The sequence below is a fragment of the Lolium rigidum genome, chromosome 7 (genome assembly GCF_022539505.1).
Source record: "Lolium rigidum isolate FL_2022 chromosome 7, APGP_CSIRO_Lrig_0.1, whole genome shotgun sequence".
NCBI classification, from domain to species: domain Eukaryota; kingdom Viridiplantae; phylum Streptophyta; class Magnoliopsida; order Poales; family Poaceae; genus Lolium; species Lolium rigidum.
In genome coordinates this window covers 142624440-142642785 of record NC_061514.1, presented here as the reverse complement: position 1 = coordinate 142642785, position 18346 = coordinate 142624440, and the positions used below count along the sequence as shown (strand labels likewise).

The 18346-nt window shown below is 40.5% G+C and overlaps 1 protein-coding gene across 1 annotated transcript; it reads right to left on the bottom strand.

Annotated features, from left to right (window-relative positions):
* Positions 1–8842: 8842 nt before the first annotated feature.
* LOC124679255 (RNA polymerase II C-terminal domain phosphatase-like 2) lies at positions 8843–17798 on the bottom strand. Its single transcript, XM_047215051.1, has 9 exons — positions 17327–17798; positions 14825–15038; positions 14269–14426; positions 14065–14135; positions 13853–13958; positions 13682–13774; positions 9762–10005; positions 9391–9569; positions 8843–9307 (listed from the first exon to the last, which is right to left on the bottom strand). The coding sequence occupies exons 1-9, from the start codon at positions 17756–17758 to the stop codon at positions 9047–9049; spliced, it is 1758 nt and encodes a 585-aa protein (XP_047071007.1). The 5' UTR covers positions 17759–17798; the 3' UTR covers positions 8843–9046.
* Between the last annotated feature and the right edge of the window lie 548 nt (positions 17799–18346).

The following is an 18346-nucleotide window of genomic DNA, read 5'->3' as shown; positions in this document are numbered from 1 at the left end:
ACAAAAAGAGATGACTAGTTGCGCCCCGACGCAAATGGGAAAAGAACAACAATACTCAAGCAATGTGATCACATTATGGCTATTGAGGTTTTTAGACTTAGTGAAATAACTACTTGTGCTAATTACGCAATATTGTCTCGCACTACTATGTATATGTCCATGGACTACAATATGGCCCACTACTCATACTCATGGTGACCATGGTAAATTTCATAAACACAAGCATATACTTGGATAAAATATGTAAACAATGTGTCATTTCACATATTCGATATGTAAAACTGCATTGAATTTACTTCATAAATATAATATCAATATCAGTCTCTCGACAGTTAACAATATATAAGTTGGGTACTCTTGTATAGACACTAAAACATCTGCACACCATTTGTAGAGATATATGTATCATCCCTGGCGTTGGAAGACGGCAAGAAGCGAGGGACGGTGGCTATGAAGCTTCCTCCAGACACTGATATTCCTCTTTGTTTTCTGTGTTAATAACATCCTCGCCCTCTTGTCCCTCTACATATGAATATCACGCAATCAAGACATAACTAACAGTGATAAACCATGTTAATACTGGATAAAATATTAGATGCCCCATACCATACCTCTGATTCACTACTTCTTTGGGCCCTTGACAGCAACATCATAGCTAGATCTGCAAGAGAATCGACAACATTATAAGAAAGGCTAGTAACAGCAGGATCGACATATCTATCTAAATTGCTCACCAATTCTATGACAAAAGCATTGCATATATTTTTCAAAAACATGTCCTCTGAAAAGATTCAGAAATCCAAGGTAAGTGGTGACGTTCTGAATGCTATATCCAACAGAAGCTATATAGTTTTCGTAAGTTTACTCAGAATAACATGTTCTAACAGACATGAAATGAAGGAAAAAAAATATAAAAAATACACATATACATGAAAACTATTAGTCCAAGTTCACTTCTCAATTTGGCCAAACAATGTAAAGATTCAATGCTAGTTACCTGTTGAATGGGAGAAGCCATGAGAAAATGGAATTACACAAACAGAGAAATCATGTGACTTATTTGTTCACACAAAATATTAGACCTGCAATCAGGCCACCACCAAGACTGTAACTTCCAATATATTTGTACTGACCAAAAATAGGGTTACAGGTAAAAAAGCAAGGGGGAAATATCCATCAAAAATTTGAGCAACCTTTTCATTCATGACCATTCCAAAAATACAAGCATATATGTGAATGCCAAGTCATACATTAATGTATAATATATCCATCAGGGCTTCAACAACATGCTTGCAAATATATTTCTAAAAATTACAGTAGCTGGCTCGCCAGCGGGGAGAGAACAACATCCAAGCAGGGTCCATGCAGCGGTGGAGGCGGTCCTCGCTGATTGCCATCTCTGGTTTTCTAGCTTGTATCAGGGAAGAATACACATGTATGTAGTACAAACAATGTGTACTGTGAAGCCGTAGTGCATGCACTTACTAAAAAACCGGTGACATGGCAAAATAAAAAGGCCAAAATCAATAAAGTTGGAGAAAGGGGTATTTTCGAACGAATTTCGGAGTTTGAGGTTGTAAGATGAACCAAATTAGACCAAGTTAAAGGCATTAAGACATGATAAAAAATTATACAATCACCTCCACCCATGAAAAAATACAAGCAAAAAGAGGGAATAATGCTAGTGCGTATGGAAGATAGAGAAGAAGAGAGGTCAGTAGGATAACCATACCTGCAGATGGCCGTCGCTGTCTCTGAATCTTCTGAACACCCAAATCCTAGCAGCAAAATCCTCACGTAAAAATGACGAGAGCTCTGGTTCTACACAATATCAGACACCCTATAGCAAGTAAAATTGAAATGAAAATATGGGGAGGGGGGAGTAGCAGCTCAACCTGCACACATGTTGGAAGCACGCAACAAAAACACACCAATCTGAATCTCACCACGATCTTTCTCCACAGTGATACTTCTCAAACATCGACAAAGGGTTTCAGATATCAGTCGGCCTCACCCAGACCACCTCGACGTCCGGCAACGCTGCATCAAACGATTTGCTGTGTTAAACGATAAGAAAAGTAAGGAACATGCAAAATTAAATGGAAGAACATGAGCCTCTCATGTGAGAAAAAATAGCCAATGCTCCAGGCAGCCATGGCACGAGCGCTGCATCCATAACATCCATGATTTCGCCTCATGGGCTGCCACCTCTGCATCTCCCAACAAAAGAATGTCTAGCAATAGAGAGACCACGAGCAGAGGGGAAAAAGATGGGGAGAAAATCACCTCACTAAACTTGCTATCAGCTGCACACGCTGGTACGCGGAGTGCCACTCCCTGCTCCTCGCGTGTGGACCTGAACACCACTCCGCGCCGCCCTAGCCCAACTGCTGCACCTGACCACCGCGATCGGCCGTCCAGCTTGTTTTAAAGCTTCACAGAAATGGATCATTGCTTGTTTTAAATATGCAAAATAAAATAGGAGCAGATGCAACTATTATGCGGTAATAATAACCTGATACTGGTGATACATGACCCAATCCCTAGCTTAAACCCAAGCTACAACGTCCGGTGATACGCGACGCCTTCTTCCTCGAGGAAGACATCAATAATCTAACATAGCACGCAAAATTGCTAGAATTTATGCCAATGATTTTCCAACATATCCTCTTAGATAATATGAGGCACGATACAGTCATGTAACCAAGAAAACCCACCAGGAAAAACACAGCTGCGCATTATCTTAGTGGTAGGCTTACCAATCTTCAGTATATATTAGACATTCCAAATAGTATAAAGATAGGTAATTTCTTCATAAAAATCCACAACAAAATATGTCAAAAAATCAAGCAATCACAGTTTTACCCAACGAAGGGGATCTTGAGCTGCTTGTAAAGAAGGCTGTACATGACCCAACAATACTACAAACCCGAAGGAAACATGACGAAAACGTACGGCTCAGAGTATGAATTGTGTACAGGATGAAACAAAATGTGTGAATACACAGGCTGATGCTCAACCACAGCCTGTAGTGCCATATTTAAGCATTACAAATCAGACATATGTGTGCTTTATGTGAAAACAACAGATCTTCAAAATTCAGATTAACAACAACCTGAAGGAAACATGATAAAATCTTATAAGCTGCATTGGTACTCGTACTATTTGGATGTTGGTGCCATAACAAAACAGACCAGCATGATTGAGTGCCTTCTCAAAACAAGCTGCATCTGATTACTTGGAAAATAGGCAAAATAAAAATGAACACTAAGAGGATTATTTATACAACTAATATAACAATATCCGACTACCATATAATAGAGTTCATTTGGAGTTCTAAAAAAAGGGTGGCCCTTATGCATGTCACCTCATCACTTCCTCACTTTTAGCTTGAAACCAACACACACAAAAACAATATTAACCAAAAACAAATTGATCGGTATGTGTGTTATCTAATATAATATAAGAGAAAGAAATGTGCAAGTGACAGATAGGAGAGAAAACCACACTATTTTTGTGATAATCCAAAGAAGAAAAATAATATGGATAAAATCTTTTCAAGCAACTCTGAAATATACTGATTTAAATAATCCCAAGGTAAGAACTGAAACCATCAAAATTAGGCTTTTCTGCAAATACTGCCTAGACAAGACAACTGATCCATTCTAATGGTGTCATTGCCGGGAACGGTACCAGCAGCCTATAAAATATGACCTGTTGTCATAAAAAGTATATATGAAAATGCATTTGTAATACTGTAAAATCATGTCCAAACTGGTGAAAAGAAGATTAAAACAGCTAATAGCAAGAAGAACTACCTTTGGTAGGTAAGCCTCCTGATATCCATAACATAACAGTGAGAGATCACATAACTCAGAATTGGAAAGCATAAGCTCCTAATGTTCTCTAGTGGCTCTGTACAGTGTGAAAAACCTTACTATGCACGTCACATATAGATAATCACAAGAGTTGAACTTGAAGACATCTTTCCTGCAGCCACCGCTCCACCTCTTCCTCCGTCCGCTGCTCTAAATATTGAAACTATCGCATGGTTAGAGAGATAAGCAATTCTAAACCCGATAAAGAGAAGAGAACAAACCTGAAGATTTCAATCTGAAACAGCTTTATTTGATAGCATACGATGCCATCAGGCTCATCACCGGTAGCAATAGCAACCATATTGATCTCTACAAGGAAAATTATAAAATATTCATATTACATATATTTTTGCGCAAATACAACACCAGCAATTAAGCCTCTACACAAAATCTAAGCAATTAAGCCACTTTTTGCTTAGCCTACATTCTTGGAGTAAAACAAGATTTAGATCTGGCAGTGCCATTCGTAGCAGAATTCTCACCTCAAATAGAGTAAGCTCAGACGGCCCATCCAAGTTCATGACAAAGATAGCAATGGGCTCTGCTATTATGTATCACTGCAACATCTAGCCCCTCTTCGTCGTCCCTATCCTACAGAAGCACCCACCAAAGAGTGAGAGGTAAAAGATGCAAAACACCAAGGTGTCGATGCCACATGGTGTGAGACCACACCCCATGGCTCACTGAATTCACTCCTGGTATTTATTTCCACCTGATTTCAAGAATCAAACCAACAATGCACTTATTAAAAGGTCATTGAGTAACAAAAACGTGGATTTTCAGGGTGCTGACGGCTGCGACAGACACCCTCCTCGGGTCATACCCCCTCCTCTGCTCAGCGGCATCAGAACGGCATCCATGGGTGGACCGTGACAGCTACAACGGACACCCTCCTTGGCTCACACTCTGTCCTCCTCCATTCCTTGCAACCTGCACCCACGTTCACAAGACAGAGAGGCGAAACAAGAGTGAGATCAGAGAGATAGAAAGGAAAAGACATGGAGAGAAGGGAGAACCAAGCCTGAACAAATTCAGCCTTGTACCTGAAACAGCAGGACCAGCTCGGCCACCTCCTACGTTGCCGCACCACGAGCCTCCCCCTTGACCACCTACTCCGTCACCTCCATGGCAGCGGAGTCATCCAGTTCCTTGCTCTTCTTAGCCCAACGCTGCTGCACCTAGCTCTGTCCAGCGCGGGGAACAACGGAGGCTGGGACTGACCAAGACGGAGGCGGACGCCTCCTGCAGTGGTGTAGGGCGACGGGAAGACGAGCTCGAGCTCGACCATGGAGGAAAAGGAGCGGACGGGGAAGAGGAGAGAGCGAGGCGTCCCCGGCACCCCCCCTTGGTGCGTGCTCCTGCGTCGCCTCCTCCGGCCAACACTCGTGGCCGTCTGGCTCCATCCCGGGGGAGAGGCGGCGCGGCGCTCGCCTCCATCCACCTCCGAGATGCGCTTCTCCAGCGCCTTCTGTGGCTGGGAGAGTGCCCTCTCGCGCTTCTACAGCGCCTTCTGCGGCTCGGGGTGTGGCCTCTCCGGCCTCACGCGCGGCTGCAGCTGGGGAGAGAGGTCGGCCGGTGATTGGGGAAGGAGAAGAGACGGGAATTGGAGAGGAGAGGAGGGGTGGGGATTGGGGAGTGGATTGGGTGTGCCCCGATCTAGGTTTTCACCGTCCAGCCGCTGGAGACGAAAGTCGACGTGAAAGAACACCCGTAGCTCCCTCTGACCATTGGATCCTGCACATAGTTGGCCCCAGACTTCATCGACTCGCTGGAAGATAAGGAAGTGAGAAAAATGTTCACCAATCGGACGGCTGCAGTGAAAAGTGGAACTGAGCATTTACTGTGTAGGGTGAAATGAGTGGCACAGATCGTTTTGCCCCTTTAGATGGTCTGGTTGGCCGGGTATGCTAGGAACATTTATAGATAGAATGGCAGACCAGATCTCGTGCTTTGCTCTGCATCGTGCATTGATGCCCACCGGTTCTATGCATGTTGAGTATGGACCCTAAACGCCGTAGGGAGTAGACGTGTCGAGTGCGCACCTGTGAAGATGAACACTATGATGCCCGGGTTTCTGGCCGGCCAGCAAGCTCAGTTTTATGACTATTAGCCAAAGAATTAGCATCATAAGCTTTATATTTAGCTGTTTGCCCGAGCTTCAAAATTTCCCTGGATCCGCTACCGTTCCCATTACTCGTAATTTTTTTCCATCTTGTAAAGCAAATTGTGCCAGGTGTAGATACAATTATTTTTATGCTAATTTCCTCCATGTGTAGTCGTAATTCATTTTGTGACCGTTTGATTTTTCTTCTGTGTATATATTTTATTAGTGGATGTTAGTTACCGGTTAAATATGAGTGTTACATTTAGTCCGCTGGATTCCCGTAATTTATTTCTAATAGTTTTGTCGTTTCTAGCTCGCAGGGCAACTGCATGTGTTTGGTAGTAATGTACAGAGAGAGTATTTTTCTCATTGGCATCTCAGGTCTTTATTCAGAGCTGGGATTCTGGATATATATACACGTTCTAAATGTATCCATTTTTTATTATTATTCCATGCTTATTTTATATCATTGTTACATGTTTTTACTGGAGAAGGCGATTTGGGTAGTAGGTCTAGATGCACCGATTAGGTGATTTATTTTTGGTTTTTTTTCAGAATGTCAAAAAATTCAAGAAAATCCGGATGTACATTTCAGTGTGATGTGTTAGCACAAAAATTGGCATGGTGAAAAACTTTTTTAGCAACCTGTACAAAAAAGAGAAAATTCTGACAGGTATATATACATTTTGATATGTTCGAATTTGTCTTTTTTGCACAGGTTGCAAAAAAAGTTTTTTGTTCGCGTAACTTTTTGTACTGACTTGAAATGTGTTAATGTCGATATCGACAGCCTTGCGCCGAGTGACAAGTTCCACTAGAACTACCCCAAATTAGTAGACATCAGACTTCTCAGTAATTTACCCACCTATTGGCATATTCAGGTGCCAGAAAACTGCGTAATGAAAAAAGAGACTCAGATTTCCCAAAGTTAAAGGTTATACCAGGTTGTTTCAACCAGTTATGAATAAATTTCAACCACTCATGTACTGATAATCAGTACTTAACCCAGTGACACCAATGGGAAGAAATAAGAAGCAACCATTACAATAGATAAAAACACCCAAATACTTATTTAGCACATAGAAAAGACTAAGTACCATCTTCAACTATTCAGAAAATTTCGTATCACATTCTATTGTACCAGTAATACACCAGCCAAATCATGTACATGTGGTTCAAAAGCAGTAAGATTAAAAGCATGATATTGCTTCAAGGATAATCTACAATGCTAATAGTGTCAAAAAAAAAAAGTACAAGAAACTACGATACTGCTTCGAAATGAGGAGCAATGTCCCACAAAATAAGTTTACTGAGATCTCCTAATTATGCTACTTACTGCCCTCACCTTTGTTTTCTTCAAAATCGTACAGTATTTGCTTGGAAAATAAATTTGTACTTTCTCAGCAAGGCATCTACAATTTTTTTCTAGAAATATATTAAGCAAGGATCTGTAGTTGCAAATGAAGCAACAGAGCTCACATCATTGACCATATTAAGCAAACATCAGTTGTTGGAGTACAGAGAATATTGATCAGCACAAAGTAAAATTGCCTCGGAACAAATAATGTGTTGTGACGTCCTTTAAGACAGATGTAAAATATTTAGTAACCATAATGGATGCGTAAGCCTCAGAACAAATAATGTGTTGTGATGTCATTTAAGACGGATGCAAAATATTTAGTAACCATAATGGATGCGTAAGTGAGTGATGCGTGTCATGTGATGCGAAAGGCACAAATCACGAATCTGAGAGCATGCATCCTGACGTGCTCATCATGCAAGGAATTGTGTCAACCAAACAATTTGAGTCCCATTTAACTACAGTAATTCACAGGAATTTGATTTTCATCATGCCTATTGCCTATTGCATACACAGGAGATTCCTCAGTGCACAAAGACTCTGGGCACAGTAAGAACAATAAACAAACTTGATCTAATCATCTCTTTGCCACTCCATCCTACGAATTTCAGCTTTTTGGACTGTTGTTATTGGTCCTTGAACTTTGAATGCACGGAGCCTATTGGTGTCAACACAAAAATCAGAAGATATCTACTCCCTCTGTCTCGGTTCACAAGGCTCAAATCGTTTTGCATTGTAACCAAGGCATATTTTCATTGGAGGCTAAAAGCTCTCCCTAGCGCTGCCTCTCCCCAATCACATGCTACTTCCAATTTAATGACAGCCACCAGCACACGCATGCAACCAGCATTTCTTCACAGCGCGCCCATGCAGTCAAGCCTCATGCAAACTTTTTCGTTTTCCACTCCTCCTGCATGCTGAAAACAGCGACGGAGACTAACTACTACTTCTAATTAAATGCATGTAGGCCTTAGAGAGAAGATAATATGGGACAAATGTTTTTTCATATTGAGCCCTATGAACCGAGACGGAGGGAGTACCTCCTTTTTGTTTAGGAAATTAAATGCATGAAGCTACTGCACGATACAAGTCCACACTTCAAATCAGTTTGGTTTCTCCATACATACATTAAAGTAAATTGGAAGCAATTCTTAGTGATGAGAGAAACTAACCAATCAAGTAGTCGTAAATTTGAAGCAATTCTTAGTGATGAGAAGAAACTAACCAATCAAGTAGTCAAGGTGAGTACAACAATCAAGTAGTCAAGGCCTGATTTCCGGACCAGTCTGAATCATCTGTCCAACCAACATTAACAGAAACATGGGGCCAGGGTTCTCTCTTAAAATCTATATTTCCATGAAGTACAACTTCTGCAACTCCTTGTCCAGTCTCTACAATAAAGCCAAGACCATTTGCACTAGACCAAAGCTAATTATAAAAGACTTCCATAGAGAGAAGGCAAAGTACCAACAAAAAATGGAGGCCGCATAGCAATATATATAAGATAACATAAGCACTCCATATGTCTATTTCAGGTCCATAGTTTCTCTTGAGCACTTCAGGAGCCATTTAGTAGTCACTTCCCACAATTTCAGAAAACTTTTCACCTAAACATCACACAGTGGCATCATATTGCGTACAGTACATACCAGAGGCCCAGCACAGTCGAATGCAGGATACCACAACATCCAGCCTGCTGCTAGCTCATTTCTTGAGCTTCCTAACAAGTAACTTGAGACGACCATTGGAGCGGAACCAAAACACAAATATATCATTGTCCTTCATGTTGGTGTCCTGCACCACAACTCTCCAGTTAGTTGTGATCATGGCGCCTTTATTCTTCCCTTTGCCCATGATCATCCTCACTTGCACAGAAGATCCATTCTTGAAAGAGACTTCCACATCATCAGCTGGAAGGTTCGTATTCTTCAAGATGTATTTCTGGGTAAACTTCCTTGTGAAGTACTGCAGTTAATTATAAGATGCAAAAATTCATTCAGATGTAGTCATTGTCATAAATATGCAAAAACATCCTTAAGATTATTTACCATTTTGGATTTGCCTCTCAGAGTACTTGCACCCTTTATAGTGCACACATAGAAAGGAATTGCGGGGCGCGTTTCACGAACTTGATGTTTCAGGGCTTCAAGTTGTTCAGGGTACATTTCCACTAGGTTGGGAAACACGCAATACTTGTCAAATGTCTGACCTCCCTTTATCCTGGGACCTACATATAATTAAGGAAATCAAGGATTAATTAAGGCATATAGTTCGGCAACAAAGTTTTCCTAAAATTGAAGACAGATAGGAACTGAAAAATTCCCTGAATATACATCCAAATTACTATCATGCCAAACGGCCAGGCCTACATTTTACCTATCCTGCAACTATAATTAATATGCTCCATGGTATATTTTACCTCGGCGAGTCAGCTTGGCAGAAAGTCTAGCAGCAGCAGCATCATCTAGATGAACCGGTGCACCAGCACTAGCATGAAGATCACTAGCTGCAGCACCATCACCTTCTTCCCCAAGCTTAACAACATGATCCTTTGCTGCAGCACCATCACCTTCGGAGGATGAGCTAATGTCGATGGTGTCAGCGATCTTGATCTTCTTGGCTGCGACCAAGATGGAAACTTCATGGAGGTCCATGGTGTCAACCTAATAAGCAGTGAACAATTAGATGATAGATAATTATAATAGCACTGATAGATAAACAATGAACAATTAATGATGATAAATTGCAACATTTGCGAATTATGAAACCTATTACACGTTAAAACTAAGTTGGGATGCTTAGGTTCAGGTTGCAACATTTGCACTAACAGTTATAAATTCCTTATAAACAGTGAACAATTAGATGATAGACAATTAATTGAACTGTAATAACAAACATATGCAGTAAAAAAAAAGAGGAGAGAACTATAGGAGCATCTAGTTTGAATCTCAAACAGCGAAAAGAGAACATAAAATTCATATCACACAGAACCCCGCTTCGCTAGGAATCGCTAGACAGTAAACCCTAGGAAAATCTCCGCTAGGAAAAACCACTAAAAATCGCCCCGCCCGCTTCGCTACCCGCCTGATTAGATACAACAAACCCTAAAAAAATCACCCCGATTCGCTAAACCACGGCAGCCGCAGGCAAGAAAGGAGACCGCTATGTGCATGCTCACGGCGCGACATGGATTGAGGAGGTGTACACGAACGAGGCCGCAACCATGAATCTAATCCTCGAGAAGTACGTGCATTGGCTCGCGGACGAGGAGATCAAGTTCGTCGGCCTAGATCTCGAGTACAACGGCACGCAGAGGAAGGTGGCCGTGATGCAGCTCGCCATGAGGGAGCATGTGCTCGTCTTTCACAAGATAAGGTACTATCATTTCCCCAAAATAATTTGCTTGAAGTCTGAGTACGACCGACCTTTGTTCTTGAGAGTGCCAAGAGTTTTATTTATTTATTTTTGGTATCAACTAGGAACAGCACATGCGCGCAATAAAATTAAAATCCGCTCTGTTATTTGGCAACCATTGTTCTGACGGTATTTGGCATGCAAGATTGATCTGCAAATTTTCTTGTGTGGTCAAAGTTCTTCCTGTATATTAGTTCCCCAACATTTAGTGCTTAGCAATGTGTACTAGTTCCCCAACATTTGGCATGTTAGATTGATCTGCAAATGTACATTCGTTCCCCAACATTTAATTAGTGCTTAGCATGTACTATACGTATTATTAATTAGTTGTTCAACAAATTAAATTGTTCATTACACTGCATATATATAATATAAAACAAGCTCCTAATCCCATGTTAACTACATTTTTGCGTTATGATATATATGTAGGTGTTCCACGCAGCCTAAAGAATATTCTGCAGAACAAGAACATAACTTTCGTTGGGGTGGGCATAAAAGGGGACAGACGAGTGCTTGGTAACGAGTGGCTGCACATTCCTATCCAGTACCACATCAACATCCAGGACATCTACAAGATTGAAGGTGCTAGAAACGGCAGGGCTGGAATGGCAGCTATGGCTGGGAAGCTCATCCACAAAAAGTACTTGAAGATGAAGGAAGGTATGAAGGATGACGGGCAGAAACGCGAAGGGCATTCGTTCTGGGAATGGAAGCCACTTTCAGAGAAGAACCTGAACTACGCTATCTTGGATGGATATATCACCTCCGAACTGTATCGCAGGATCAGCTTAGTGAACCAGGGACAGGTTCACCTGCAGAATGTGGCAGTGTACCTCCCACGACCCATGAAGAAGACCATTTAGCAGCCAAGTGAATCGGAGGTGGCAGATTCTTCCAACAACAGCAAGAAGAGGAAGAGTGGCTGGGAGTCCTGGGACTAGGACAAGAGATGTCCCTATTCCAGCAACATGTCCTTGTCTTATTATATATGTTTATGTTATATGTATGCATGTGTGAAGAACTGAAGACCTACTATGTCATCTGGCTTTTGTAATCCTACTACTATGTCTGTGTTTCGGAAGTACTATGTTAGCAGAACAGGTTTTATGTTGCATGTAAATTTGGAAGTACTATATATGTGTGAGTAGAAAGTTTGTGTTTGGATGTTACATGTGTTGTTGTTGTGCACCCTGGAAAGTAGTAAGTTTAATTTGGATCAAGTCGTATATTTTACATATTGTTCTTGATTTCTAGTGATAGAATTGTTTACTTTATCCAAAATAAAATAAGTACAAATTAAATAAGAAAATTGTATGAAGAATTCATTCATACTATGTTTTGGATGTTTAAGTACAAATTTAAGTAATGTGAATTTCAACTACTGAAGCAAAACTATGTCTTCCAACGTTGATATTTATCAAACGTTCTCTGTTGCCAGATCTACCATATTGTTGCCGTTTACTATGAAATTGACTCTAATCCGGATTTTTACCAATACAAGGGCACAACGATGAATTCAACGCAAGATGTTGCTGGTAGGATACCGATGACAATACATCGACATCAAGTGCAAGCTTCAGAGGATTCACATTACTCCTTTCTAAAAGGTACACAATTTCCTTAATTCTTAATCACTATTCTGTAACAAGGATAATGCTAACTCCTTTAATTGTTCTTGCGCTCAGTAAAGAAAGGATTTGTTCTTGTAACAAGGATGGAAAGTATAGCAGCATACAAAAACCAGCGAGGATCTGGTAAAAAATATTTGAGTCTCTACCATTTTGTATAATGCATAAAATCCTAGATTGCTTAATCTTAACAACCGTTAAACCTTATGCAGAAACTGAAGAACAATCTGACACTCCAGTGTCCGCCAATGACATGTGCGCACTGGGTGAATGGCCATCTCATGCTCGACGAAACCGTGAACTACAACAGAATGGTACAAATTTTGGTTTATATTTTTGTTCTATTCTACTATAATCAAATACCGAGCAACACAATATTTCTTGTATGCTTTTGGTTGTAGAAACTGGCGGACAGAAGAAGAAGAAGGGGCGAGGTGCTCTTAAGGGTTTTAAAGCATCTAAGAAGCGTTATGCCAATGGATCAGAAAAGCTTAATATTTCATTCTCTGAGCATTTGGGTGGTACAGTAGGAATGAACTACCGTACATTCGTAGATGAGTGGTACTCATGATGAAAAAAAAGGTTACCGCTCATTGGAGTGAGAAGGTGGGCGGATATTCACCCTACCATCCATCGACAAATTGTTGTCGATATGATAGTGAGTACAACCCTTTTCACATGTGTTATTTAGTTTACCATTGAAAATGCATTGTTTAAGCATAGACATTTGTTGTACTCATTACAGGACAGATGTGCATTGGAAGATACACCGGTAATTGAGGAGAAAATTCTCAAAGTTGCACATGAGCGATATAGAGCTTGGCGTTCAACTCTAAGCGCCACATACAAGGCGTACAAAATTGATGCTGCTAGATTGGCGAATGTGCCTGAAGATGTACAACCAGAGGAGTGGCAATGGTTGATTGAGTACTCTGGCACTGATTCAAAATTCAAGGTTATACGAATGTAGACAAATGCTAATAAATCTTATTTTAAAAACGGAAGGAGCACTTGCTTATATTTTGGGTAGAACAGTTTTTATTGAACATTTTAATTGGAAAGTAACCGTTCAAGCTGAATATTCATGACTAGATATTATGTCTGAAGGTTTATAATTTATTTATCTGTTCGGCATGCCATAAAGACTGGACAAACTTCAATGCCTATCATCATATGATGTCATATTTGATCCCCGCTAAAGAATGTATTTGATAATCATATGACATAAGATATCCCTAACCTCTTTCTCTAGTTAAAAAGGCGAACAAGTAGGCTGAAAGAATTGAGCAAAACTTACCTCTCCATTAATTCTTGCTCCCACCTCCCCTTTAGCACTCTTTGTATTTTTGGGTGATATAGGGGAATCACTGTGTTCTACAATCTTGTTATTCTGGAACATAACAGCGAGTAATATGAATGTCTGATTCTTAGTCACAGACCAAGCAATACAAAGGTAGCAAGAAAATACCGTCAGTTCTACGTAGTCACCAACATCTGGAGTGTATACAAGATCCAGTCCATCATTTTCATACATTAGTCCATCTACTTTTTTCAGAAGCATCCCATCAAACTCGCTACAAGATATATATAACCCATTTGTTAAATAGACGACAGTAAAAATAAATACAATATTGAGTGTTTAGGCTGTATCGTATTATTTTTTATCTATTTTAAATAAACCTGAAGAATCCTTTATGTACTTCCGATATATAATCTCTTAGAATCTGAAGCACATAGCAACCATTGACCACCTGATCAGTTAAAATACATGCAACATGTCAGAGTAGTCCAATTCAGTTAAAATACATGCAACATCACAGACTAGTCTCAATTTGTTCTCTTCAGAAATTAAAATAGGGAAGAATTCAGATACATATAAATTACCTTGTCCTCAGGGCAAACTGATGGAGTGTAAGGAGGCAAATTATGAACTCGTCGTTTATCTTTGTCATCCCAAACATTCATCCGGTCATCAATCACCATCGCCATATTTGGATGGCATGAACTCTTTTGAAACACACGCTTAAGCGACTTTTTGGAACCTAACAGTCAATACAAAATAAAATAAAACGAAGGTGCATGTGGCACAAACAAGAAACATAATCGGTGTTAATCAGTCTTCCATCCATCAACAAACTTATATTTTACTTGTACATAAGGATGTTCTAGTAGTTGTGCTTGTAACCAACATACATGATGATACAAATATTGCAACTTTTTTTTTATCAAACTGCCATGCAACACTAGCTAAAGATTTTTTTTAACCTGAAAAGCAAGCTACCCCCCTTGTCGGGAAAAAATACTGTTTGAGAAATACTTGGTAGCTAGTGATCAACGACGCAACGTACTTCTCCCTATCCAACCTAGCTATTACCATTTAGAATTGATCCAATGAGGGTCTCATGAAAGAAGAATAGTAAATACTCACGCAAAATTTTACCTGGCCTCACACATACTAAACGCTGTGAAATCTCTTCTGAGCTGATCAAGCTGCCTTCTGGATCAAGCAGTCTCCATGCCTCGAGAGCATATTGTCTTCCAGCTTTTGTACATACATATACCTTATATTTTCTCCATCTACTGGTTTTACTCAGATAAGTCTTCAAATTATCCCAGCCAGGCCGTATGTTTACAAAATAACTACTTCTAGGATCCTGAACGACATATAATGTTGCAGCAGGTAAGAAGAGATGATATGGATAATTATTGACAGTAATATACAACAAATACAAGAAGGTTTTCAAGCATATATTGCAAAAAACAACTGGTATATTTATTTAATAGATTAATAAAATAATAATGACATTTGGATTAGAAAACAAAGATGAGTTGGGAATACATCAGTAGTGTTGAACAGAGAACGCAATTTACATAACATAACATGCTAGTAGCACATGTGTTGTTATGTTGGAATTGTGAAACTGGGGAACGACTGCGTCTTCAACCACGCCGCCCCCTCCATCTCTCGCACCCTCGACAATATCAAGGATGAGGCGGCGTTCTGGTCCAGGGCTGGAGCACTATGACTTAGAGCGATCTTGCCCACAACCTGGGATGTCCACTGATTTTTTTGTCATAACAGCACTCACCTCCTAGGAGGCCCTTGTACTAAACCCTTTCTCTCTATTCAATGAAAAGAAACGCAAAGGCTTTTTGCGTTTTCTCGAAAAAAAGAATTGTGAAACTTGCTTGCATAACTATATGATGTTTGGAGTTAGACCTGCATAAGGGCATGTACAATGCAAGGTGCTTATAGGAGGTGCTTAGAAAATAAACCGGTTTTTAGCTAAACACCGGTGCTTATTTGCTCTAGACAAATGCTTAACTAAGCACCCCCTCTATAGAGATAGGCACAGGTGCTTATGAAAATGCTTGGTTTATTTTTGTAAGCACCTCTCTAAGCACTGTGCATTGTACGTGGCCTAATACACAAGTTGTAAAATTTTAAAAATTATTGCCCTAAATCAGGTTTAGTCTCGAAGTAGCAACACCATATGTAAACTGATCCCATTGAACTCTGTTATAATTATCTTGACCGGACCACTGCATAAAAGTGGACGGCAGGGCGATGTTTGTTAACATGGTTCGTTGTGAACGCCAACATCCCACATTCTCATGTATACATTGACATAACACATCCAATGAAAAAACATCCGTCAACGCCATCCATAGTGTCTCCAAACAACCGCCAGTTGTCCAGCCACCCTTGCCATGGGCGACCAAACCGTCCCCCTTTTGATCTCGTGTCTAACCTGTGGACAGTATCTTCTAGTCTATATACATTAGGTCTGGGTTACAAGTGCTCAAGTCCAACAGCGTTTTTTGTTGGTAATACGTGTCTCATTTATTAAATAAAGATAAAGTTACATGGCACGAAAACACGGACCCGACGGAACTTTTCCCAAAGGAACGCTCAGCCAGGAACGAAAAATACAGTCCGGACCAAAGAAAACCCTAAACAAGGTACCAACACCTGCCCTTCCCTGGCACCACAGTAGCAGCCACCTAAGAAAAAGTGGACAGATCAGCTCTTCACCTGAGGTCGACGACTCGACGCGGCTCCATCACTGTCTGCAGCTTTACGGACCTCCAAAGTAGCTTGCCAAAGGCAAAGCCATTGCCGTTGAAAGAATCAGACCGGGGCAGCACCCTGAACACGCCATACAACTCCAGATTTGACACCCCCCGCGCGACGTCAGAGGAGGAAACCATATCTTCCAACCTCTAACCACGAACCTAGCACAAAATTCACCATCTTCCAGCTGTCACCAATTCAGACTACTATCTCTGCGTACTTTTTACCAACCTCCCGAGCTCTGCTCCGACGTTGGAGTGAACGTCGTCGCAACGACGGAGCCCAAGGGCACAAGTCCACCATAAGGATGTCGCCGCCGCTACACCATCCCAGCTTGAACAGACTACGTCCCAGATCCCTCGACAACCAAAGAGCAGAACACCGCACTGCGGCCAAAAACCTAAGCTACAGAGGACCTACCCTAAACCTACACTGGTCCACACACGCGGGACTTGAGTCCAACAGCTAACCCTCCTCTTATACCAAATCAAGTTGTATCCCTATACGCATATTAGAAGCCAATTCCAACAAAACTGTGTATTTTTTGTTGACTTTTAATATACGTAACTTGAACTATACACCTTCCATCCATCAGATTAATATTGATATGCAAAAACATAAATATTTTGATTTAGAAACTAAACACACCAGCCCAAAATAACAACATATATGACCTCTTTATGAAGTTCAAAATTATTTTTACATAATATAAATACTCATTAACTACGAAAGCAATATCTATATTACATTGCTAATTTTCATGAGCATGACATGAACTAATTTCTCAACAGCAATTAAACTAGAAGTTATAAGAATAATAAATAATAATTTGGTGATTTGCAGAACAACCAAACAAATCGTACATACCATTGGGTTAAGGCGAGTCAGAACCGCATTCCTTTTCGGGACCCTGATTACAGGTCGAACAAGTTGTAGTCCGCCAGGTTTATACAACATGCCCTTCTCATGTTGGTTCCTCACAATCTCATGATCGACAGTGATAGCACCTTTATGTACAAAATCCTTCAGAAATGTATTATCCTTAGAGACCCTACAGAGTTGATTCTGAAGTACCAATTGTGTAACCGCATCAAGTTCAGAATTCTTCAGGTCTGATTTGATCTCTTCCATGTGAGTTTCTAATTTTTTCTCGTTGCTGGCAAATATGATGGTCTCGTCGAGATCAAACACAATGGCTATGCATCGCTGGTTGAGCATCCCAAGGCATGTCTCGTAAAGCCCTTCTTGTGCGGACCAACACCAGAAACAAGGCACACCCTTTTCAACCTTGCTTTGCATAGCCACAAGGTGAAGTTCCTCCAGTCCGGCATCCACCACAGCGGTCTAAAACCCACAATAATCAATGAGAAAAATAAACTCTAAGCCTGTAATCTAATTAAAATGATGGAAATCCAATACTACATCTGAAATGTTACCAAGAGTGAAGGAATAAGAGAACCTGCTAGGGTTCTAAGGAGATGACCTTGCTGAAGTATAAAAGACATTCAAAGGTATCTCGCAGTAATTGTTAAGGCAAACGTCATATATTCAGTGACATACCATTGTCATCCAATAATATGACATCCAAAAAATACATTCCAGCCCTAATCTACTCTATTTCGCCTAACAAACAAACTGTATCATACTACTATGATAGGACTTGTTTTGCATCAATACTGTAAAGCTGTATCGCAACTAGTTCTAAAAGTATTTTGCATCCTAAATTGCAGGCTCCACCACCCAGTTCATAAAATGAAGCATACTAGTGCAACAAATCAACAGCTCAATGCCTCTTGCTAAGTAAAATCGCAGGCCAAGGAAATCTAATAGTGAGTTAATCCAATATATAAGGAGAGTGCACTATCTGAACCTAGGGGCATCTGCACC